This window comes from Melanotaenia boesemani, chromosome 13 (genome assembly GCF_017639745.1).
Source record: "Melanotaenia boesemani isolate fMelBoe1 chromosome 13, fMelBoe1.pri, whole genome shotgun sequence".
NCBI classification, from domain to species: domain Eukaryota; kingdom Metazoa; phylum Chordata; class Actinopteri; order Atheriniformes; family Melanotaeniidae; genus Melanotaenia; species Melanotaenia boesemani.
In genome coordinates this window covers 10,729,398-10,755,994 of record NC_055694.1, presented here as the reverse complement: position 1 = coordinate 10,755,994, position 26,597 = coordinate 10,729,398, and the positions used below count along the sequence as shown (strand labels likewise).

Sequence of the window (26,597 nt, the reverse complement as noted above, 5' to 3'; positions counted from 1 at the left end):
CACACACACATACACACACACACACACACACCACCCCCCCACCCACTCCCACCACACACACTGGAGGGGGAGAAAAAACAAATAACATTGTCGATGTGGAAGATGGAAACACATGGGGGGTAATATACGCAGCAGTGCACTGCCAGGTCCAAACGCATGTATTTGGTAGGCGATGCCATTCGGCTGCCTACAAATCTGGCAAAGTGTGATAAAAAGAACCCGTCAATAAAGGGAGGGCACAGTGGCTGGTTGTCTAACTCAGTGGCTGGTTGTCTAACTCTGCCTGCAATCGTCCAAACAGGGGACATATGATAAGGATAAACTCAAGAAGCTGGCAATTTTGAAAAAAAAAAAAAACGGAGAGAAAACAAGAGGAAAAAAAACAATGAAAGAGAAAAAAATTAAGACGACAGGATGGGGGAGAACATGAACACAGGATTTTTTCTCAACAGAAAACATCCGGAAAGTTGGAGACAAGGTAAAAGCGTATCTTTAAGGAGGAGCAGTTTTAAAGTACAAGGGTAAGTGATTGCTGCGCCAGGCCCACTTGATTGATTTACTTGAATGTTTAGCACTTTCAAAAGATTAACCAAAACAAAAAACAAGATGTCACTTTGGCTTACACGTGTTCCCTGTACAAACTTGTAGTCTTGCAATATGCCTTCATGCTAATTGTTTTCGTGCGTGTTTTTTACAAGTAATAATCGATTTATGTAATATTTTTTTAAACTGCTTGAGCTTGAGGACGTGTTTGCTGACTGCAGCATAAACTGTGGAAAAGAGGAGCGTTTACACTCCAGTGTGAACACTTAATGCACTATCACTGGCTGAGAGGGCACCAGATGGCAAACCAATGAGGGGTGAACTAACCTACTAAACGATACCACATGAAAAGCAGCATTTAAAATCCCATCTGGTTTTGCCGTCCCTGCAGACATGGAGAGTGAGACATGACACATATTTATACACCTGCTGATGGAGCACACAGGCATGTCCAATAGGCTGGTGACATGTACTCTCAGCCAGCTGACCCCTTAACCCCGGAGCTTTGCTTTGATACAGCTCACTGCCCTTTTCACCAGCAGCCCTCAGTCTCTTAATTTCAGTAGGAAGCCTGCATGTGGCTCCTTGTGAATGTTGTATGTGCTCCATTAGGCTGGAATTACTTGTCCTTTCTTGTAATGGCTTTTAGAGTATGTGACTGAGCTTGAGGCTAGAGTTGCTCCTCTTTACAGGCCCAGTGGCTATAAAATCTGATTGGTGTTATGGGAGAGGTTTGCAGAAGGTGCAGTTCACTTAGTTCACCTAGTAGTGTTAGATGATGTGTCATTATTTACATGCTAAGAGGCTAACATTCATAAAACAGCCCAAGTTTTAACAGGCTAACAATTTCTTTGCTTCTATGGATCTAAATAAATAAAAATACTCACCACTGAACTGTTAAAGATTAAATTATGACCAATAAACTAATATCTTTTCTTTAAGGTTTGAAAATAAATACTAAAATAAGTTGACACACAGCTGATGGTTATACATTTTTTTATTTTGATATGTTATGTTATCCATTTACCATTTTTTAATTTAATTTTAATTTTTTTCTGTCTCAAAAATGAGAATGATTGCTGTAGAAATTCCTCTCTTGATGAGAACACTTTTTAAATGATTCACCTTGAAATGATTGTTTTAACTGCATGCGTATCCCCCGTGTGATTCTTGGAGCATTTCTGGTTTTTAAGAGTGCATTTTTGTGGGCCCATGTTTTTTGGCACCACTCTACAATTTGAGGCCACAAAATGCACTGATTAGCATGATGATTAGTCATTAGTATGCTAATCATAAGCAATTCACATATTTTATTCATATTGTCGCAGAGTTGTTTTTCCTCCTTTGGCTGGAATTGTGTACACATCCCATTTTAGTTTCATTGTAAACATGCAAGTCACTCTGGTGATTGCTGACATTCTGCAGTCAGATTTAGGGTTTGGGCCACAGAGGTTTTAGCACAATATTGAGTAGTTGAAAATAAGAGGAGTGGGGTCAGTTTAGTCCACTGACAAGAACAAGAGAAATGTTTGCTTTCTGTCCCTCCTTTGGATTTGTTACTTACACTCAGAGCAACAAGACAGTAATGATAAAACCCTTTAAAATAGTAAAAAATTAGGTTAAATCTGCTTATTGCATAGGGTGCTGCCTAAAAACATTCAGCAAAATTCAGTTAAAGAATAAAAATCCAGACAAAATATATACAAACCCTTTACTTTGACAGCATCGCTGCCACCTATGTGTATAATAAAAGGTAAACATATCTTATAAAGTGATCAAACAAAGATTTACACTGGCAGAATCCTACATGTGCAGCCTCTTTTCTTTTCTGTCCATTCTTTTTTTCAGCTGCCGAACATTTTTCTTGACTTCTAAGCCCTGAGAGAGTGCATTGTTCGACACCTCTGTGGTTGATGATGGTGGGTTCTGCACAAATGCTTTTCACTGGGGAAATAATGCATAACTGAATAACTGCTCACTCAGTCTCGGTGTAAAGCAGGAATATAATTTGATCCTTCCTCTCAGGGCAGACTGATGAAATTTGCCTCACACACCTGCACGTGATGGGATGCTCAGACACTCACAGTGTACAAAGCTTCTTCTTTAGATTTTTTAAGCGACTACGTTGTGATCTCACCTCTGAAGACACTGAAATCATCATGAGGCTTAGATGCTCTTATTTATCTCTGCTTCTTTTGTGTAGCATTTGTTTAGCGTGACCTAAATTGCTGTGAAGTGAGTGCATCAGCAGCTCTGTCTCGTCTGTTTCTTCTTTCCTTCCTTATGTCTCCCTTTTTCCCTCTCTCTATAGCTCCTGTTCTCTTTCACTATCTGTCTCAACACACACACACAGACAAAATAAAAATCAAAACATACAAAACAAGTTGAGAGGACATTTTTTGACACCAAGTAGCCTTTGTCAGATTATTTACATTTAAAGTATTGTTGGATGTAAGAAGCAGTGAGCAGGCTGGCTGATGATATTTCAGCAATACCGTGTGAAGCATCCTCCAAATTTGGGAAGCTTTCCACTTCTCTCCGCAATGTTTTACCTTTCTGTAAGGATCAACTATGCAAATAAGTTAAATCCCACTGCTAGTAAAAGACTTTCCTCTTTTTTTGTTTCCTGTTTTGGGATTCAGTTGTAGCATTTGCTGCTCATTCAAAAGAAATGCTGTTTCCACAAATCCATGGAATTAGACCATTGTGATTTAAGAGACATTCAACCTGGTCGCAGGTTTAACATGTTCGGCATGAACCTGTCAAGCGTGCATGGAGCAGGACACGGACAGGTACTTGTGCTGCTCTGCTGTCAGGTCTGTGTGACAGCCAGCACACAGTGTGGATTTAGTAAACATATGACCTCCATGATAACCAGTATGGGGGCACTAAATCTCTTCAAATTTTGTACATGTGTTGCTAGGCAACAGCCTAATCGGTGTCGGTCTCCCCCTCCTTATATGGCACTCTACTGGGATTGCTGTGGTTCTATCACTGAAAATGGTTAATTAACTTCTACAAAAAGTCCATTAATGGTCCAGATTAGGCTTCTGAGGGGTTAAAAAACACATCCAGGGCTGCAGAGAAATATATGATAACATGCAAATACATGTCAAAGATGAAAGGGACCTTTGAAAAATATGATCCTAAAACCATCTGTTTGGTTGTACTCTAATGATAAGAGCTCAAATGGCTATATTATCAATATTAAAGGTTATGTGACATACCTGTATTCATATTGCTTCTAAAGCTGATAAACTAATGCTGTTTTACTGAAAAATGTACATTGCTGCCTACATACATTCCAAATTGATCAACTGATGCCCGCCATAATAATAATAATAATAATAATAATAATAATAATAATAATAATAATAATAATAATAATAATAATAATAATACTAATAATAATAATAATAATAACCACCAGTTAAAGGTAGGCTAAATTCATAATATGTCTTATAATGAATTCACAATAACTATTTGATCATTTTGTTTGTCAAGGCAGTTAGACTGTTGTGTACAGTGAGCTGTATTTTTGCCTGTGAGACAAAGATGACATGGGACATCATTTTTATTAAAATAAGTTTATTTGATTACCAAACAGCCTCCACTCTCAGGAGTAGACTTGGTAGGATATACATTATGATTAAGATTGTTTGAATTAAGTTTTTTGAAATGTCCCCTTCAACACAAATTCTCATTATTGAATTTCATTAGGTTTTTCTCTAAAAAGGACACATTTAATATGGTATTACCCTCTGAATTCTTACAAAGAAGGTCTGTTTTCAGTCGCTCAGCTCTGACACCATACACTGGTGTGTTTTTAATTAATCTTTTTTTATTTAACCTATATTAAACTGGAAAAATAGGAGGGAGCATATTTACATCAACACCTTAATTCACACAGAAACTAAAGGAAGCTACAGAAACACTAAAATAATAAACATATAAAATTTTAATTTAATCTGCCTCTGATTTGAAACCTGTCATCAATGTCATTTTGGTTCCAGTGTATGCATCTATCTGATTGGATTTTTTTTTTACGTCAGATTTCAATTAAAACAAGTACATTACAAACATAATTTAAATATACTGCTTTTATATAGATACAGTACACAGAACAGAGTACACTCCTGTGCAATTTCACTTAAATGTCAAATAATAAAAAACTGTATCAACTTCCAATGATAGCATCATGTCTAAGTTAATCTGTCAGGTATTTCTGAGATGAAAAACAAACAGTTTAGATATGATAATAGGTATCAGGAGTTAGAGCATCTTAAATAACTATGATTTTTTTTATGCTTTGCTTACATTAGTTTTATGACAGACGTATAAGACCATAACTTGGAGAGATGTTCACCCATTCTTCATAAACAATCATTTTTAGACTGTGCTTACATTTCTCTATAAAAGCTGTAACATTTTGGTGACCATCTGTGCCTAACAAATTTATTTTGGTCTCTTTTATCTAAGAAAGTGCATTTATTTTTCACCAAGCCTTTTGTGTTCTTTAGCTAAATTTATTCCTTGAGCCATTTTCCCTCACATGCCCAGCTCTGATTAATGTTAAGATTTTTTTTGCCTCCTAATTACTGAAGCTTGCATGTTGGGCAATGATATTCCTTTATACTTTTCTTTTTAGATAAGCTTTTTTCTGTCTTTGTTCATATAGAGACTTGATGCAGGCATGGACATCAACACAGCCCATATAGCTTAAAAACAAAAAAACGTTCTGGGGACCACAAATTATTTTAAAACCCAGCTTATGTAATAAAGCTCACTCACAAGCTTTAGCTGTTTGGTTTCAGTGATCACAGAGTATTTAAATTAAATATCAATCACTGCAGGTGTATTTCCATTTATAGCAGTGAAATTCTACTTTGGGGTCTGGATATTCAATAGTAATTGTTTTTGTTTGTTCATGAGAGGAAATGCTCTTCTTGTCATCTCTGTAATATTGCACGTAGATATAATTTTGGATAATAAAACATGTGATGTTGCATGCATAGTTGCTTATTCTTTAGTTGTTTTTTTCTTTTTATTTTTGCAACAACATGCTGCAGTAACTGAGGAAATTTAACATATCAAAGGAACAGAGTCAGAGGATAACAAGAATTATTTTAAGTCATGGGTTCTTCTTGTTGTATGCTTTATTCTTTAAGAGCTGCCTACTGCCTTCTGTAATTACTTCCTATTAATGCCACTTCATCTCATTACATCATTCCAAATTATAGGATTAAGTCAGTTTGATTACAAATAAATGGATCCACAATAATCAGATTTCTGATTGTTTTTTTTTTTAGGGATGGGGGGGTACATGACTTGATTCATTATTATATTACTCTGTTTACTAAAGATGATAAGCAGAATCTCTGACTTTACAAGTTAAATTATACTGTCATTGTGAAAAAAGGATATCCTTCCAAAAAATAATTGTCTCTAGATAGGCCAAACCTTCCTGTTCAGCTTCTCATTTTGCAGATTTAAAAGCAACCTAATCCATACAATACTGTGACAGGGTTTGAAGTGTGCACTCAGAAAACAGCCTGCGCACTTTGGAGGTGGAGTTTGAAATGAATAAAACTGCAGCATCTATGAATTTAGTGTATAATTTTGCCCTTGGTTAGATTGTAAAACTATCATTGATGGTGTAATTCAAAATAGCTTGTAGTGTAATTTCAGAAGATTTCTATTTAGTATTCTCTGGCCTCGTATCTTACTGTGCTTCAGATATTTTATACCTGAGAAAACTATCAGAGAAAAGTGACAGAGGTTTCAGGACACATATATGTCTCTGCAAGGGAAAGTATGTGGTGTGAGGGAAAGTGAGAGGTCCATCATCAGCATCATAAGAAGCCACGACATAGAACTCTTTAAATGGAGGCTTTGACAGAAGCCTGCAATCCTTTCTCACCACACTGCCCCTGCTAATCCCCTCTATTCAACCACATCACTATGGAAACTGACTGGATGTGTTACCCTTGCTGCCTAACTTGTGCCATGCAGCCATGTCCGCCACTGACATGGAGGTTGTGCCGCAAAATGCTGGCTGATCATTGTTCCGCTGTAGTGTCCATGCTGTGACATTATTGGCTGCCATACTGTCATGTGTTTTAAAATCTGGGAAAAAGGCTCTGGAGGGGAAAGCAACTGAATGCATGAAGCTGTGCAAGAGCACGCGCCTCAGCTTTAACTTGGCTGTATGATGGAGAGTTTGAGGTGGTTGGAGGAAATTTTCATACTCCTTGTGCCTGCTACCTATTTCATTTCTTTGCCTTTCCTCTGGCGAAATTGCAGGAGAATATTTGTCATGGTTTTAAAAGGTTTATCAACTTCAAAGCTGAGGGAGCTGGTCGTCCAGCCCATCAGTGAGACCACGCAATCCTTCCAGCACTAACAAGAATGGGGTAGAGCATGTGGACAAAATTTTCCTGCTAAGCTCCCAATTCAGAGCTTTTACAGAAAGCTGGGAGAGGCAAATTTGCATTTGCCATTGACGTCAGCTTTAATCCATCCCAAACCACTTCTTCAACCCCCTCAACATCGTAGAGAAGAGCTTCAGTAATTGTTAATTACAGGAAAAAGAGGGTTGTAATCAGCCTGATCAGCGCTAACACTGATAGCCTAGGAATGAGCTGGCGCTCGGAGCCCACAGGTAAACACAATCTAAACAGCCCACAATAAAGGCTGTGCTCCATGCATCATAAGATAGTTCAGGTTTAAGCTGTCTGAAATAAAAGCATGCCTCATGTTTGTTGCTGTCATTGTGCATCTTTTCATAAAAATGCCAAAAGCATGAATTACCTGCCTGGGTAAATTTTATCCCAAGGTTGACATGTTGACAAAAAGACAACCCAGCATTGAAATTAATTAGATGCTCATATGCCTGAAACAGTTTCAGTTTGTCCAAAGCATCAACTTAAAGCTAAATTATCATTCATTTATTAATTTAACTGCCTAACCTAAAAAAATAATTACAAGTAAGTCTTCAAATTGCTCATGTTGTCTAACCAACTTTCCAAAAGCCAGGGTTATATTGACACAGATTAAAGCTGGAAGTTGTTATGCAATCAAATTATTTTAAATATCTATGATACTTTTTTAAACCTAGCAAATAAATTAAGCTAAATCAGAATAGAATATTTACTTCCTCATATTTGACTTTCCAGCAGTACCTTCTTTTCTTTTTTCATAGTTTTTCTGGAAATGATCTGCATCGTCTGACAATGCACCCAGTGCTGTGGCTTCAGCTGGGTGTGCCAGTTGTCATGTTACACAATATAAATTGTCATATCACTTCCTTCTTCCCCTGAATGTAATGCCATTTGAATGGTAAACGATGTGATAAATAAATAAAGCCCTTTATAAATAATTTACATGTAATATGTTCTTACAAATCCACATCTAGCAAAGCAACAACAAACAATATTTTAACATTCACGGTCATTTTTAAATGTTTTTTTTTCTTGACCTTTTTGTAAGATAATTAACCAGCTAACTGGATTCCATTTAAAGAAACATATAAAGGCATCCACACACTGTAATAAATAAATAAACTAATTAATTAATGTTAGTAATTAGGCAATCCTAATTAAGAAATTATATATTAAATATCAGAATAAAACAAATTAAATTAAATTAAATTAAAAACCAAATGGGCCAACTTCAACTGAAGAAACTTGGTAAAGAGGGAGCACAAGGTTAGAAAAACCTAAAAAAATGATGATCAGATAATCTTTTATAAAATTGCAAATAGATAAATACACAATCAATAAACACATCCATACATAAAAGAGGCATTGGCCTTGGAGGTGGAAACACTCTCCAAGTTCCCTTGTATCATGACATTTTTTACCAATAACCAAGAAAGTCAGAAAACAACATGTCTGTCCTGCAGAGTTGTTTCCAAGGCGATGAGCACCTTGTGGTGATGAAAATATCACTGCTTATTAGAAGAGGATGAAAACTTGTTCAATGAACAGACAAGAGCAGTGACAGGTCTATTATAGGTCCATTGTAATTGTTCAGGGAAGATTTCAGGGCAGACAATGGACAGATTTCCTCTTGTATGGAGAGAAAATATTTTCAGTATGGTTACAAATGTGAATTATGTGATTAACAAATGTGTAAACCATTTTGTGAGTAACTTGCAAATGCAAGTTAAAATCACAAATATGAAGCAATTTGAACCCATACACACATTATGTGTGACAGGTGTGTTCATCACCCTCTTCAGCTTCTTGCTTCTGCAGTGTATTGTCTCCACTTGCTCTAAAACTTTGTCCTGGTACCCCAAAACAAAAGCTCAGTGAGCTGTCTGAGTGACCGCCCAGTTACTCTGACACCAGTTATTACTAAACGTTTTGAGAGATTGATTCTCCTAAACATGAAAGCTGCCATCCCTCTTGATTTTGATCAAGTTTGCTTATCACTGTGTTGTGTAGAAGATGCAAAGAATCCTCCATTATTTTCTGCACAAGCTGCTGAAAATAATGGATGATTCTTTGCAGCCTCTACACAACACAGTGAAGAAACAACAGTGAGGCTTTGTCAAGTCCAATGCAAAACAGAAAGGTACCAGAGATCATTCCTGCCAGCAGCCATCGCCCTCTGGAACAAAGCAATTAATTCTCAATTATGACTGTTGCTTATATATATATATATATATATATATATATATATATATATATATATATATATATATATATATATATATATATAAATAAATAAAAATTTAATTTACATTTAATTTAATTTCATATCAGACTTATAGGTGAGCAGATGATGCTGTCATCACAACTCTGTTCATACATTTGGACCATAACAACAAATATGTAAGAATGGTTTTTGATGACTTTAGTTCGACCTTTAACACAATAATGCTGCACAAGCCAACTGGCAACTTGAGCTTCTTGGGCCTCAGCAGCTTTCTGATCACATGGATACTAGACTATCTCAGAAAAAGGGCACAGAGTGTCGGGAAGGGACATCACATCTCAGCGACTCTGACTCGAAGCACGTAAACACCTCAGGGGTGTGTTTTTATTCCTTTCCTCTACTCTCTCTTTACATATGACTGTTCACCTGTCCACACCAGTAACACAATTGTAAAATTTGCTAATGACACAGCTGTTGTAGGTCTGATACACAACAGCAATGACACAGCCGAGAGGAAGGAGATTCAGCATCTGTTACAGTTTTGCTTCCACAACAACTTGGACTTAAGAACATAAAAAACCCAAAGAAATCACAACAGATTACAGCAAAACAAAACTGACTGAGCACTCTGAACTTTACATCTGTGGATTGGAAGTAGAGAAGGTGGACTGCTTCGTGTACTGTACCAACAGGAGTTTTCATCACAGCAGATCTCACCTGGTCAGCCCACAGTACATACGAAGTGGGAAAAACCCTACAGAGACTATACTTCCTCAGGAATCTGAGGCAAGCCCACCTTCCCTAAATCTGCTGGTCAGATTCTGCCATCGAGTCTCCTTCCGCAATATGTGGTTTGCTAGCAGCACAGCAGAGGACAGGAAGACCATACAGCGGGTGAAGCGTGAGGACAAAGTGACTGGAACCACGTTACGCCCTATCTGTGATCTGTGTTGGTCGACTTCATAAGAAAGACAGCTGCATCTTCAAGAATCCCACACACCCTAGACACAAAATGTTTATCCCTCCTTCCCTTTGGAATTAGATGCAGATTACTGAGGGCACATACTAACTGAGTAACAGCTTTTACCCACAGACAGTGGTGTGTAAATACATCTCTATTGAACATCTCCTATAACAGAACAGTCGTCCTCATGCACCTTAACCCTTGGATGCATGACCTACACAGTACCTACATTCTTCCATGAGTGGGGTCAAAAATGACCCCAATTAGAATCAATGCGGTTGATTCCTAATGAGAACATTCAGTAGGCCTGGGAACCAGAACACTTTCCACGCATGTGCACTCACACAAACATCTTCTCTGTTCTCATTGTAGGCAGTTGTCACAAACTACTTACTTCTGGCTGTGACCAGGAATGCCCAATCCAGTCAAGGCCATGAGCTCATCTTTGCTTACATTTTTCCACTCTTTTCCTCTGACTGTTGCTACTCTTTGTCCCTCCATGTTTGGGCATGTCAACGACTCTTCTATTATATTACCAGTGATAACAGCCTCCATGCATCTATTGGGGGGACAGTGCTAAACCCAGGTCAGATCCTGAGTCAGTCCCTCCGATGGGCTCTTCAGCCCATCCCTCCAGGATCATTTGTCATGCAATGTCCTCAGGAATCCAGCTGGCCTCCTAGCAGCCATGATACTTGAGATGAGAAAACATGAAAAGGACAATGTTTGAATGGCACACAAAATAAGAACGTAGCTATGTAAGTAAATGTCTGTGTATTTATATATAAGAAAATGCACAAACATGCATTCAAGCACACACAGAGACATAATTGAATAATTAATAATTTCTTAATAGGCTACCTAATGTGATAGCTTTTTTTCAAAGGAAGTTATAAATATAGTAAGGGCCTCACTCTCTACACAAACAAATGCAGCAATGCTTGCTACCTTACTAAACTAGCAAACATTGACGTACTGACATTATTTTGTAGTTTGCTAACTATTATTGTTAGCTAACACTAGCGTTAGCTAACAACAAAGTCGGCTAATAATATTAATGTTATTCTCTATCACAGAAAAGTCGTGGATGTGGAAAACAATTTCATAAATGAAGATAATACTTACATGTATGTTGTTGTGTAAAAATTACCTCATGGGTGATGAGACTGCTGACATCAGATGTGTAAGTATAATGGCAGTCAGAGTTGATAAGAATCAAAGAACCGAGAAGATTCCATAGGAAATGCTTGGGATAACTTTTGACTTTTTTATGGAAAAGTGGGGCAATGATACAAAAACTGCAATTTTGTACAATTAATGAAATAAAACTTTAAAAATGCAAATGGCCTCATGTCACAAAAATGTTTTATGAGGAATACCTGTACATAATAACAAATGCAGACTTTTTTTTCATGGAATAATTGATTTTCCACAAAACAATGACACTAAAAGTACCAGTAATGTGGTTTATCTATTTTTTTTTTAACGTAATTTTTCTTTACCTACTATTACTACTACTATTATTTATTCTAATATCTACATCCCATAGAATAAAAGTCTGTCTATCCTCTTTTTTCAAAGGTTTTGTGTTTTTCTTTATTTCAAAATCTTAAAATAGAAATAAAAAATTGGTTCTTTAAAAATGACAACACATTTCCTACAGTAGATATAAGTTGTCTTTTTCCAAAAGGTCTTGTAACATTTGTCGCTTTAAACGAGTTTTATTTAGCTGGGCTGAGAGAAAAATGGCTCTTTGGACTGTAAAAGTTGCAGATCCCTTATCTAAACAGTCATCAGTGACTGTGTGTTCAGCTAAAAGAGCAACGTCGAAGATTCTGTTCAATCTCATGTTGAAAGTCAGCCATTTCTGTGGCTGCTCAAAACGTGCATGTCACTCCTCAGGCCACAAGCAGCAGAGCCAGGCAGGGCCATGTAAGCACGGCTGCAGAGTCCTCCCTGCAATTTGAGCCTGTGACCTGCTCAGTGTTGTTTGACCAATAGGCGAGGACCTGCCTCCAAGACATGCCTTGAAAGACCACCCCCGTCATTTACATAATGACTCATAAATGCATACAGAAATGTAAAAAAAGGAAGAGAGAAATGAAAAAAGGAAACAGAAATAAATACACTTGAAGAAATAAATACAGGAAGAAAATACAAGATTGGAAATAATGACATAAATATGACTGAATAAAAAAAGTGCCAATAAATGCAAGTCAAATTAAAATAAAATACTGAAATAAATCATTTTGAGGACAAGAAAATGTAAAGGGAAATAATCTAGAAATAAATACAGGCATAAAAATAAAAGAGGAAAGAAATTGTAAAAAGCATCAAATAAATAAATAAATTAAACTGAAAATGACATGGAAAAGTAAATAAATAGTTCAAATAAAATGATAATAGAAATATGCATTTGTGTCACATTTTATAGGTTTCTTAATGGGAAAACAATTTAAACATTCTTTTCTTTGTATAATTTATTGACATTTGAATTTGTTTATTGATCCATTTTTATATTTCTGTATTTCTTTTTGATTTAGGCAGTTTCAGTTATTAGAGGTAGGATCCTATCCCAGCTGCTATCAGGTGAGCGGCAGGGTATACCTTGGACAGGTCACTAGTTCATCAGAGGGCCAACACAGAGAGACGGACAACTGCTCATACATGCACTCATTGCCAATAAATCAATCTAAAATGCATGTTTTTGGACTTTGGGAGGAAGCTGAAGTACCCAGAGAGAACCCACACATGAAGGGAGAACATTCAAATGCCACACCGAAAATCCTCAGCCATGGTTCAAACCATGAACCTGGTAGGATATTCCTTGAACGCATACAACACATGGACATGTTTTCTGAAGGAGTATTGGTAAACCAATGCAGGCATTGAAAATTGATATAATGTCTTATAGACCGAACTCACACCTCTGTAAAAAACAGAGAACTTTAGCAACATACAGTTGTTGAGGATCAACATTCGCTGCTGCCGGGCGCAAACCTCCTATCTCCAAAACTGTCATTTTTCAAAAAATGAAAAAAACTGTATGGTTTTGCAATAACTGGACATAATGTCATCAATTGGTATTGTGTTTTACATCATATATCTTTGGTTAAATATTTGTAAAACAACAGACAGACATAAAGGGTGACCAATAGTACTGATTTATGAAGGAAAAAGAAAATCAAGAATTTTGGACATAGAAGGTTTTTGCCCGACAGCAGCACATAGCTTTTACACTTTCTATCATGGGAGCAGATTTAAAAATGAATATGTGAAATGAAACATTGAATAGATATTACAGATAACAGTACCATATGTCAGTCCTTTAAGTTGAAGTACTGCCACAGCAAAGCAGTACAGAGACAAAAAACATTCTCAGAGGAACATCAAGAAGTCTTTTTCACTCAGATAAATCCCCTTTTATGTAACTTGTGAAGTAACTCTGTGATCCTATTTAACCTTTCACACATTGTTGGGGTAAAGAACATGAATCACAATTAGCTTCATGAGAGAAGATGGAGTTGTGTTAATACTGCTGTCAGTGTCAGACATTACATGCATGATGACAAACCCAGAGGTTGTGACTCTGCCTCACTCCTTTCAGAATGTGTGTGTTGTTGTGTGTAAGCATGAAGAGATGTCAGATTTATTTGTGCTGCATGCATGTTTGCTTCTTCTGTGGTACTGGTACAAATATAAATGCTCATCACAATGAATAAAAAGAGCACTGACACACCTACAATATATCCATCTACTAAAATGGAACAAATCCATGAGTAAGAGAAGAAGTCACGTAATGTAGTTGCTGGCAATGGCATCAGGGAACACTGACCTTTTGTTGATTCCTTAAGGCCATAAAGTGAGTCACATGACAGCCGGATATTTACAGTGCCTCTCGTCACTGGCCTTGTCAAATCAAAGCACACTTCATTGCTGCCTAGTAGGCCCAAGGCAGGATTCCAGCAATCCAGACTGATGCATAGGTGTTGTTTTTTTTTATTTATTTTTATTTTTTTATATCATGTCTATTTGTCAGAGCTCACTGCAACTTTGTATGAAACAGAAAAACATTTGTGCATTCATGGACGTGCATATATGTTTGTGTGGATTTGTGACAGTTTGCGTGAGAGTGTTTGCACTACATGGGAGGAGAGAGAGAGAAAAACATATCAAGAGAGACAGTGACTGTCTGCAGAACCGATGAATTTCAGGCCAATTTATCTTATGAATGAACCTCTGGAGGGCATGAATTTTATAACAAATAAAACTGTACTTCTGGACCCACATCTCAGAGAAGACAAATCTGGAGTCATCCAAGGTTGAAATCAGTGGCATTTTTGTAGTTGCTTGAGATTCCCTCAAAAGAAGAAAAAGAAGAAGAAAAAAAAAGCCAGATCAGATAAAACATTTATCAAGGGTCTGAAAGATCTCACCACTCACTGTTGTTTGTCTTTGTAGAGATAATAGTAAGGTCTTCTGTGGTATGTTTCAGCACCTTCTTACATTTTTATGTTAAATAACCATGGGATAAAAGGGGCATGTCTTTCTTTGTTGTGCATCTCACAAAGTGACTTGTCTCTCCTTGCAACCCAGGCTAAACTAGCTGGGAGTATTGACAAGACCCAAGTAGAGATATTAATGAGTGTTAACCCTTTAAAGAAAGATTAGTAGAGAGGTTAGACTTTTATTTGGTCCTTTAACAAAATATAAACCAAAAATGAACTAAAATTACTTTTTATATTTACCGCTTTTTATGGGTCATTTGTAAAAATTACTGTAGTAGACTATTGTATTAATATTGTATCCACCAGGGAGCAGAAGACAAGTATCAGATTGTGTACAACATGGTTTTCAGACCATAGAATAATGCAAAAGATCTCAGATACTGTATGTATAAAATATAATACAAACAGCATTATGGGGTTAAATCAATGACTTGGACAAAGTAGTGTTCCTCATCTTGAAAAGTCTTTTGTTCTCTTCTTTTGTTATGTTCACAGTTTTTGTCATGTTTATTGGTGTATTAGGACAAACAAAAGAAAAACTCACCTGTGACAACTTTACTGCTAACAGTATAATTGAGTACACAAACAGTACAAAGCTGAGTAACAAAGCAATGGTTTACTTTTCAATTTTTATCAGGAAATCAAAGAAAATATAAAAATCTCATCCATATCACTCCTTACTTGTCATATATGCTTGGTCAGGCTTCCTTAATGATGTAAAGACAATATCAGAGGAGCATGACATATTACATAATGTTTTATTTATTGAACAAAAGCTGCAACAAAATACTTCCACGGGAGTTAAAATGAGAAATAGCTGTAAGCTACTGCAGATCTGAGCATCTCTATAATAGTAGACATTTTGGCAGCATGCTGGTCTGGAGCATTCAGGTGTGTTCACACAATGCAAAGACAGAAACAGCAGTGATCTTAGAGAAGGGTTATAGGTTATTTCCTCACAATTTGGAGCCTATCATTCAACACTGAGAATTTTTTTCACATATGGAAGGGGAAAAACATTTAAGGCATAGTGAATGTTCTAGTAGGTTTATCCCAAAGTCAAACTATGCAATGCTCAGAGAAATTCCCCAAAATCTCAGAAGTTACATTTTAGAGGCTTCAGTTTGCAAGTTAAATGTCAAAGTTTGTGACTATTAGAAAAGGATGGAACAAGCATGTAGCAAATGGTTTAGGTTTGCAGCCTGAATCTAAGTAAACTAAAAGATTTCTGGATGACGGTCCTATGAACAAAGAAGACCAGAGTGGAACTGTTTGTCCACAATGCATTAAGAAGAAAACCACACCCAGAATATCAAGACAGACATCTTACCAACTCGTGGTGGTTCGGGCTTGTTATACAGCTACAGGACATAGAATCTTGGAATATCCAATGTTAAGCCATCTGTTGATGGTTAAATCTTGCCTGAAACTGGGTGATGTAACAAAACAATGATTCCAAGCGTAGCAGAAAATCTACAACAAGTTAGCTGAAAAAGAACAGAATCAACATGATGTAATGTCCAAGCTAAAAGCCAAACTTCAGCCTGTTACCTGAATCTTGTTTTTATAAACTGTACTGATTTTAAATATCAGTCTAACAAGATTGATATTTTATTAGTTTCTTATTAATACAATTATACTAATACATTGTGCTGTCATGGCTGTGTTTTTATTATTGGATGCTCTCCGCTGATTTTATGTAATTCATATTAAAGTAAAATAGCATATATAATGTCAGTTTCTGCCATGTAACGTAGAGTCTATTATAATTAGATTTTTATAAAATCATTTTGTTCTTAATCAGTCTTTGGAGTCTTGTAGCAGAAACTTGGCCTATCAGCATTTACTTAGTGTGGAAACACAGCTGTAAAGGATAAAAGCTGTGACCTGCTTTCTGTCCACTCATTCTCTACTGAGCTAACTTTCAAATAAATAATATGAAAATAAACTGCTTTTCATTTGCCTTGAAAAGCAGTTTACTTTAAATCCCATGCTAAGAGTAGAAAATCTGGATTCCTTTTCAAGAAGCAACCATTTGAGGTGAAGAGGTAAGACAGTGACCCTGACAATAACAAAATGGTATTTGTGTGTTTGGAAGAGGAGGGAAAAATCAAAACAATGATCATTTGCTTCTCATATAGAACCAAACACAGTTTATTGAGTACAGACAGTAATTACACATTTAGTCTGTAGTTTTTTGTTTCTTGTTGCATCACACAGAATTCAATTATATTGTTTTTTTATGAAAAATAAATAACTTTGTTCATTTAGCACCTTTAAAATTATTACAATGCTTTAAAGATGAAAAAAAAAACAATTAAAAATTAAATGAACTGATGAAAAGGCACAGAATATACAAATAAATATTCAGAGTGAAGAACAAAAACAGATGTGGGGGGAATAAAATAAACACAGGAGTTAATAATAATAATAATAATAATAATAATAACAAAGTAAAAACTCCTTCAACAGCTTCTTTTTAACAAGAAGAATCCTTGAAGCGTTAATAACTTGCACAACTAAAAGCCACACACACACACACCACCACCCCACCACCCCACATTTTTACTAGGAAAAGAAAAAGCTTGTTCCATCTATTAAGAAAAAAAAAAGAAAAAAAATTTTGTCTTCTCTTTTTGCCCCCACCACAGAAGAAACAATTTCTCTCTTGCTTGAAGGGAACCTTATCTGCCATTTATCTAAGAAAACAATTTTTTCTGGTCGTCTCATACACCATTACGGAGGTTGAGGGGAAGTGTGGAGGGGACAGGGTAGGGTGGCAGGCGACTTGGACTGGTCCAGTGGACTGGAAAACGTTGCAGCCCCCTGGCAGAAAGTTAGTGCGTGGCTGTATCTGCACTGGAGCTAATATGGCCACTGGCTCATTAGAGCTCTGATTTAAGGAACACAGCGTAACGTCAAGCGAAAAGAGTTTCAGAGGGGAATCATTGAGCTCAGTGAAGCAAAGTGAAAACATCTCTCTCCCTCAACTCTAAAGGCAAATCCCTAAATTTGGGTTAGGTGCTACAACTAATGAGTAACAAAGATTATCTACTAAAACACATAGATATGTTCTTATAGTGCAAAAGGAGTATATCTCTCAGTCTCATGCAGGGCATTCATTCCACAAACAGGAGCTGCTGACAGGTTGGTCCTCAATGAAAGGAGACAGAGAAAGAAAGAGAGAGAGGAAGAGAGGAAAACAGAGAAAAAGAATGAGAAACTGACAGGCTCAGTTCCCCTCCTCTTCATAGCAGGACACAGAGGGGAGGAGAAGCGAGCATAGGAGCTTCAAGCTCAGCTGCACGTCAACCCAATCATTTTATCACATGCGTATTTAAATTGGCATGATTTGTGCTCATATAGTAGTAGATTCTTCATGAAAGCAACCCAGCTGATTCAGAACTGTCAACAAGAAATGTCACACCTCGCACATTCTGACATATTGCAAACTTAAATTCTGTTGCTAATGTTTTCTCTCCATAAAAAGATTTTAGATGATGGCGAAAATTTAACGGCTATTTGACAGGATTCACAAGCACAATCTGCATACCTGGGAAACTTCAAAACATGCCACATAAGCAGGTTAAATGCAAATATAATGGAAAGCATTTCATTTCCCTGTTTACATGAACCACGAAAGTCAATGGTTCTGGTGCACAAATGACAGTTGCCAACCCCTCACGTGAGCTTGTGTTGTGAGTGTATAGGCAAATTAAGAAAAAGCAAAGAATGTATAATAATAGAGTCACTGAGGACAAAATGTTGTGGTATTGAGGCAGAGAGGGAGGTGGAGGGGGAAATAGCCCCGTTCATCTCCTCTCATTTTCTGCCCGCTACTACCCAGCAGAGTTTCTATGGCAACCCCTCAAAAAGCGGTGAGCGGTGAATTGTGGATTTGAGATACGCCGTCTGATTGCGCTGTGTGGAGGAGATGGCTGGCTCTTTCGTCAGCTTTCCTCTGTAAGAGGAAATTGGTGAAGAGCTCCAACGACACAGCACTCCATATGCTTTCTTTGATGTGTGTGCCAGTCTTTTGGCTCTACGTCATGTGTGTTGGAGTGCATGAGCATGCTCACCAAAGCTTTACATTAGAATCCAGTGATACCCCGCCATCACCGCCCCCCCACCCCGCCGTCGGCAGCGCTGCTCATCACTTTTGGCACCTACCAGACTGCACTCAGCAATCCAAATGAATTTGTCTGGCTGACCACGTAGACTCATCAGTATGCTTTGACTTTCAGCTGATTGATTCGATGCCACTGATGACGATTCATTTCTGTTCTGGACTCCATCAGCAGCGTGCAGTGTGTCCTGAGTGTGAAATTTTGACAAATTGAAGGAATAGTCTTTTTTTCCCCTCTATTTTTTTAACCTCATGCTCCAACACTCGCCCATCTCTTCACCTCACCGCCTGTTGTTTTCCATAGAGGCTCAAAATTGTTCATGTGACAGATACGCACTGATGTGGGGGTCTTTTGTCAGGAGACCCCGTGTCTTTGTATGTGTGAGAGGACATGTTATTCGGTGTGAGCTCCTTCTCTTTCCCTCTATGTGGCTGTACGATGCTTGTAAGCTGTGCCAGTCCCCATTAGCATCCCATTATAAACCAGCATGATCACTCGTCACTTAGCATGCCTGCCACAGCATGCTCTGCGAGTGTGTGCGTGTGTATGGAGGTTTTTTTTTTCTCTCTCCCAGAGCACGTGTGTGAACGTGTGTGTGTGAATCACACAGGCAAGTGACTGAGATGGCCTTGTTTCAAAGGTACATTGTGTGTGTGTGTGTGGCTTCAGAGCCTTGCACTGTGTACGATTCAATTTAAATGCAAGTCTTTGGTATGTTTGACCCAGATTTCTCACCTTCCCCTCTATTGATAAATTGGATATCCGGAGGCATCCTTGTGCGGCAGTTTAATTAAGTATATGTGTAGTGAACAGCACCCTCTGCTGACTATATCTGTGCTGCACATGAACGCTAGATAAGTCTTGTGTAAATACCTAATCATCATGAAACACACACACACACACACACACACACACACACACACACACACACACACACACACACACACACACACACACACACACACACACACACACAAGTTTGAAATAAAACGAGGCATTGTTTTTTATGCTTAGAATCTTTTAGGTCATACAAAAACTTTATTTTGTCTTTGGAGAGAACCAGCTGTCACATGAATAACTGAGCACACAGATCATGATCATAACTCCATCTACAGTCATCAGTAGACAACGACATGCCGCATGTGGTTAAATATGAAAGAAGTGATAATATTGCCTAGTTTACTCATTGGCAAGAATTCTCTTATTGATTTGTTTGATTTTGTCTTAATTTGATTATTCTTTATTCTGGCCCCAACACAATGGAGAAGACAGGAATTTTGTTTTGGGTTCTGGTTTAATTCCTGAGATCCTCAGGTCTACTGAGATGGAGGAAGACACATCAAACTCCCAGATATAGCCCCCTGCCCCATTTGGGTAAATGTAACCTATAATTTTTCTCAGATGATGCAATTTATCTCATAAAAATGGGGAAGTCTGTAAGTATATATTTGTTTTTTTGTTTTTATTTTTGAAGCAGTAAAACTAAATACAACAGGATTATCAAAGTTTTACTGTCCTCTTTGCTTTCTTACTTTGACAAGTGAAGCAAAAAAAGAAGAAACAAAAAAGGCACACAGTCGGTCAGCTTTTTCTCAAGAATTTTAACACCCCTCACTTACCTTTCCGTCTGACTCCACTGAACTTTTCTTGGCTCCCTCCGTGGTCTGTTAGCTAAAAACTACGGCTATCCTGTCCTGCCCTCCACTTTCCTCTCTTCTATCACTCCACACACACACACACACACACACACACACACACAGTCAGTGACATACGACCTCTCGAGCCCTTTGGTCCAGGTTTGGAGGAATGTTGAGTGTCTCTATGGCTCTCTCCATGGAAATTAGGCCTCACCATGCATGCCCCATCCCCGCCCCCCAACTTCATTCCATTCCAAAGTGTGTCCCCTAAAGAGCTGCTGCATTTTTATCTGAGCCTGGTGATTGTGACAGATTGGCGAAACGTCGCACACACACCGACACATTTGTCTATGCACGTTTTAGGCACAAACAGAGGGGAGGCTGCTTTGCCCAGGGAGGGACAGACAGTGCCAGGCTCCAGCTATAAAACCCTCCCAGGATGAGGCCAGAGTCCTGCCCTGAGCTGGACAGGACATCCTTCCTTTGTGCCAGGACACTGTCAGGACAGGCAGCAGAAGAGGCTCCAGCATGAACGACATCTACAAGGCAGCGGTACGTGCTTACGCTCAACTGATATTATTGACGAAGGGCTGTTGGTTCCTTCTGATGAAGACATGTAGTTTGGTCAGATGCTCAACAAAACATGATGAGAACTAATCTGGTCAGAAAGAAATCTTTGTTTTGGTTCACAAACCTTCATCCACAACATTAACAATAGAGGGACATTTAGTGGTTAACAATGCAGGACTAATTTATTCCACCAGATTTAGGATGGTATAGTATTTCCATCTTTGATACTGGTATTTTTTTTTTTAACTGACTGAAAAATCTAACATTGCTCGAATGTTTGAAAAATCCCTGTTGATGTGGCCTGCACAGCACAGTCACTTCCATCACCAGCTGATGTCAAGAGTCTTTGCACCATATATGCCTGTTGATGTTCATGCCTATCAGACCTGACAGGAGCCACTCATGAGGTCACTGACAGGGCACGTCCCTAGCCTGCACTCTACTTTTTCATTCATGACTTCAAATGGAGGAGCCACACTTCACATGACTAATTTTGGCCAGTTGCTTCGGCATTCCTCCGTCTGTGGTTCTCTGGTGCCAGAGAAGGGCCTCAGGTTTAGATAAAGCCCTCCCTACGGCTGAATTCCAGCATTATCTGTGAGCTCGAGAGCTCTGGGGCTATCTGTCCACCTCTGCCTGGACATGCTGTCCCATCCGCTCACATGCCAAACAATGCAGTGGCGCTGAGGCAGTAAAAGCACCTAGGAATGTATATTATATGTTTGTTCAGATGGATCTTTTCGTATATCATCACCGGAGAAGTCTGTGTTTGTATGTGTGTTCAATTTATAGTGGTGGACAGATGATAACTCTTACATAAGCAGCTGTCTCCCTCTCTCATTCGTGGTAGCTTTTCCAGGATTACTGTGCCATTGTTGGGCAAGCTATGCTAATTTAAAGCATTGTGTATTGTGTCCTTTATCTGTGGTTCCTGATCCTTCTATGTTTATTTTTAGCACTCCCCTTAGAGACTCTCACATATGATATATAGGTTCTGTGTTTTCTCAGGGGTGGCCTAGTGTATGGGACACTTTCACTGACAGAAAAGTAATCAGAGCGGATAGAGATAATTTAGCCCAGAGGCTGATTTAACACTCTATATTTCCATATATCTTAACCAAATACCACAAATATACATTTTTTAAAAGAAAATAATTTAGAAAAATTACTGTTTTTAGACACGATGAACATAATTAAATCCATCACAGCTCTGCTTAAAATTTGTTCCCACTTTAAAACTTTTAACCTTTTACAGGTTGAACAGCTGACAGATGAACAGAAAAATGGTGCGTAATATATTTAATTTCTGTTCTTTTTGAGTACCTGCATGTTACGTGCTACTTTAAGCATCAAGCCCACTTTAAAAAGTGTTATCAGATGTAACTTTAGGCAATGTTGCAAACACCCCACCCTCCATTAGAGTTTGTTTTCTGTCTGTGTGCTGCTGTGGTGTTGTAGAGTTCAAGGCTGCTTTTGACATCTTCGTGCAAGATGCGGAGGATGGCTGCATCAGCACCAAGGAGCTGGGAAAGGTCATGAGGATGCTCGGGCAGAACCCCACACCAGAGGAGTTGCAGGAGATGATTGATGAGGTGGATGAAGATGGTAAACCAAAACACCTCTGTGCTGTAAAAAAAAAAAAAAAAAAAAAAAAGTGACTGACCTTTCTGTTCCATGGGTCAGCTACCAGTTTCATCATGTTGTGCAGACAATCTTCAGTCAAACCCTCTGAACTTAATGTCAAATGCTAGTCAAGGGTCTTAAATGCAGCAGGAAATGTCAGGCTGGATTAAAGGGAAATGTGTATCAGATGATGCACAAGTCATCTTGAATTTTCCATCTGATGTAATGATGAAATATAAAAAAAAGCATGTCGGATTTTTCAGTTTGGAGTAGCTATACAGTGTGTCATATTGTCAGATAAACTACAGAAGGACACTTTTAAATGCTGAAAATGTATTTTTGAGCATATAAAATACAAATATTATTTTATTATAAAAACAAATAAAAATAAAAGATGAATTAAACATCTTTAGAACTAAAATGAGGGTGTTTGATCATTCCAACATTTTGAAGAGGTTGTGCTTGTTAAGTGATGTGAAATTGTGATTAAGTGAATTATGTGCATGCAGGGAGCGGCACAGTGGACTTTGATGAGTTCTTGGTCATGATGGTGAGATGCATGAAAGATGACAGCAAAGGGAAGTCAGAAGAGGAACTGGCAGAGCTGTTTCGGATGTTTGACAAGTAAGTTTTAAGTTCCTACCACACAGTTATTCACCCTTTGTATCCACTTAAAAAATTAAAGCACAGTTTACTTAGATGTTCTTTGATAAACTTACTGACAAGCCTAGTCAAAATATCTTAAACAAGTTTGCACTATCATCTCAGAACTACCACAGTTTCATTATAAATTTGCTCTTCAGATTCAGGTTCCGCTAAAGCGCGCTCCCCATGTGCAATTATGTGTTCTGACAAAATGCCAAGTAGCTTTGCAGAGTGCAGCATGTAGCTTGCTCCTTAATCCTTTCTGACAGTTCAGAGTATTTCTAACACCCACTAGCATGTAAGTCACACACTTCATCTGCACATCAAAAGAGGCTTTTTCTTTTTTTCCACACAGTGATGTTCTCAGACATTTAAAATCCTGATATGATCATGCACATGCCACACACTGACATGTCACCTCCCTTAATGGCATCTGAAAAATTAAAGTTTGCTTTGTGCAAATCATGCATCCTACTTATGTGTTTGTGCAGAAACACTGATGGTTACATTGACCTGGATGAGCTGAAGATGATGTTGGAATCTACAGGAGAGGCGATCACCGAGGATGACATCGAGGAGCTGATGAAAGATGGGGACAAGAACAATGACGGCAAAATTGACTATGATGGTGAGACATTTGCACTGATTAAATCAGAAAAGAAAAATAGTAAAAATGTCCAAAAGAGCAACATTTTTTCAAATCATAGTGTCATTGCAATCAGCTTAAGGCTTTTTGCTTACCATGACCTTTTTACGTTTTTACAGAATTCTTGGAATTCATGAAAGGAGTGGAGTAATCCTGAACACCAGGGGATCCAGAGTGTTATTTTGTATGTCTCTGTGACTTCATGGCGATCTGTGGAAAAATGGGAGTTGAACTAGATGCAGCTGATGGAAACAATGAGACGACTTTGCAAGATTTAGTCAAATGCTGTATCTGAATGTGTTTGTATTTTTCTAACATCTCTTGCATTGTTGTAAATACAGTTTGTGACAAACTTTAAAGCCCACGTATGCTGAATTTGTGTAAATTTGTCCAAATTAATTTGAATTTCTTTAGGAGCCAAACAGAAGTTCTCATTTGGCTTCTTGATGTTTGAATTTTGTGTCTAGATAAATCTTATCTCTTTCCACAGACAGGGCAGATGTAAACAAAACATATACTTTGCAATATTTTACACAAGTCATACTTTTCATACAATATATTGAATACAGACTGTTTAATTGCTACAATGTGCACATTGCATACATTTCTGTATGTCTAAAATACCCTCAGGAGATTTTATTTCCTTCTTGTGTCCCTGGAACATCTGTGTGTTTCTACATGAAAGGTCTGCTTGGAATGTGTGTTCATCTAATAAACAAGATACACATTCGTCTGTGCTGTCATTTTCTATGAGTCCACTTTTAACTGTCTTTTAGTGTTTACAGTGAGGACATAGCTGATATTCAAGAGAGGAGTCATGTAGTTATTTTAGCCTGCAGTGCTTTTCTTGTTTTTATAGCCTGCATGATAGAGTCACGAGAGCTGTGGTGTGGAACGAACAATGATTTTCACAATCTCATTCCCATTTTGCTCAGCTGTATTGTTTTAGCTGTATTTTCTTATATTTTTTATATTACAGGTGGATCATATTTGTCTTTCTGCCCTGCTGTTCAGAGAGTAAAAAAACAAGCAAACATTTGCCAGAAATATTAATGTTGTCCCCTAAAATACTTTGTGAACTTAATCTTCTATCATAAACTTTGATGTTTGGTGTAATTTGTATTCTGTAGTTTCACTTGTCTACAGTATGTGGGTATTGACATAGTTGTATCAAGTTACACAGTTTATTGAGACAGAAGCTATTTATGTCTGAACATGTTAGTGCCCATGTTAGGGGATCACTGACACCAGTTGACAATCAAATGCCTTTATCCATATAAAGAATGCTATTGACTGCACTGAGATAACAGTTCTATTGTTACTACAGCTTTAATGCTGAAACAAATGTAAGTGCTTCTGAAATATGTACATTAAAAATGTGGAAAATCATTTTCAGATCAGGATTTGTTTCATTTAGGGGAAAAAATATTTTCAACTTAAGATTTTACTGGTAATTTCACAAGAATTCTCCCTCAATACAACCTAACACGCTCATTACGTGGTTGTGTAAACACCCGCAGGAGTCATGCAGTTATCACTGTGGCCACTTGATGTCAGCAGGACAACACATTGTTATCCGTTTGTTTGGCTCAGTCACAAAAAGCTAAAGATGAGATTGCATTGCACAGCTTCAGCATTTCCTACGACAGATAATATTCAGCTGACTGGATTAAAAACATTTAAATCTGGTCAGCTTGAAAAAAGGCTAGCAACCTGATTATAATATTCTTACACTAAGAGTGACTCAGATAACTGTCAAATACAATTAATAATCTTAAATGTCATTAAAGGCTTGTTATGGTGTTTATAATTTATGTAATTTAATTTTTATTTAGGCTGATGCAATACATCTCTCTGTGATTTTGTGCTTGGAACTGGGATGGATTGTGTTTTGTGTGAGCAAGTGACATCAGTGGCCTGACTGATGACAGCATCCAAAGGACCTCCTACCTCCCTTTATCTTATTCTGCTTCCCTCGGGCTTCTTGTAGCTCCGTCCTGCTCCCACCACTATGTATTACTCAAGGGATTAAAACCCCAAACTGGCATTGAACTACAATTGCTCTGCAGCAGTCTGACAAATATAATCTGACACTACATCAGCTGCATCATTTACACCATCAGAAATCATGAAAAAAGAAGGAATGACAATAACTGCTTTAAAACTAAGTGAAAATATAAGGTGAAAAGGATTTTTGCTAAACAAATTGAATGCTTCTTTATTCTAACCCAGATTAGACTACTCTATGTAAGCCGACTGAAGCGTACAGCAGGATGAGCAGTGCACTCGCCACCATCAATGGGAGGGTGGGCAGCAGCAGAGCAGAGTGTGAATGAAACTGGGGTGTGGTGCACTCGCAGCAAGTTGGTAGAGAAATGATGCAGTTATGTAAGACAAGCTTGATGACTCATGCCTGCTGTTATTAACACACACTGCAGTTATGAGCCACCTTTGCTATTGTGGCACGGGCATCTGTGTGCAGCATCAGACTTCCTGTAACACTGTCGGTTCCTGACACAGAGTGATTCTTCACAGGTCACAGAAATACACCACAATTATGCAGCTTGACTTCATTCAATATATTCTCCCCGTGTGGCAACATGGGTTATTCCATTAACTAAATTTGAGTTAGGTATATGAAGAGCTCAATATAGTGAGTAGTTAGAGAAA

The 26,597-nt window shown here is 37.9% G+C and overlaps 1 protein-coding gene across 2 annotated transcripts; it reads left to right on the top strand.

Annotated features, from left to right (window-relative positions):
- The first annotated feature begins 435 nt into the window (after positions 1-435).
- tnnc1a (troponin C type 1a (slow)) lies at positions 436-24,656 on the top strand. 2 transcript variants are annotated; one of them, XM_042003824.1, is made up of 7 exons: positions 436-521; positions 20,807-20,995; positions 22,269-22,299; positions 22,472-22,618; positions 23,146-23,260; positions 23,773-23,909; positions 24,047-24,656. In XM_042003824.1, the coding sequence occupies exons 2-7, from the start codon at positions 20,972-20,974 to the stop codon at positions 24,076-24,078; spliced, it is 486 nt and encodes a 161-aa protein (XP_041859758.1). In that variant the 5' UTR covers positions 436-521; positions 20,807-20,971; the 3' UTR covers positions 24,079-24,656. The 2 variants fall into 2 exon arrangements, with proteins under 2 accessions (XP_041859758.1, XP_041859759.1); XM_042003825.1 differs by lacking the exon at positions 436-521 and having other exon boundaries at positions 20,312-20,995.
- The last annotated feature ends 1,941 nt before the right edge of the window (positions 24,657-26,597 follow it).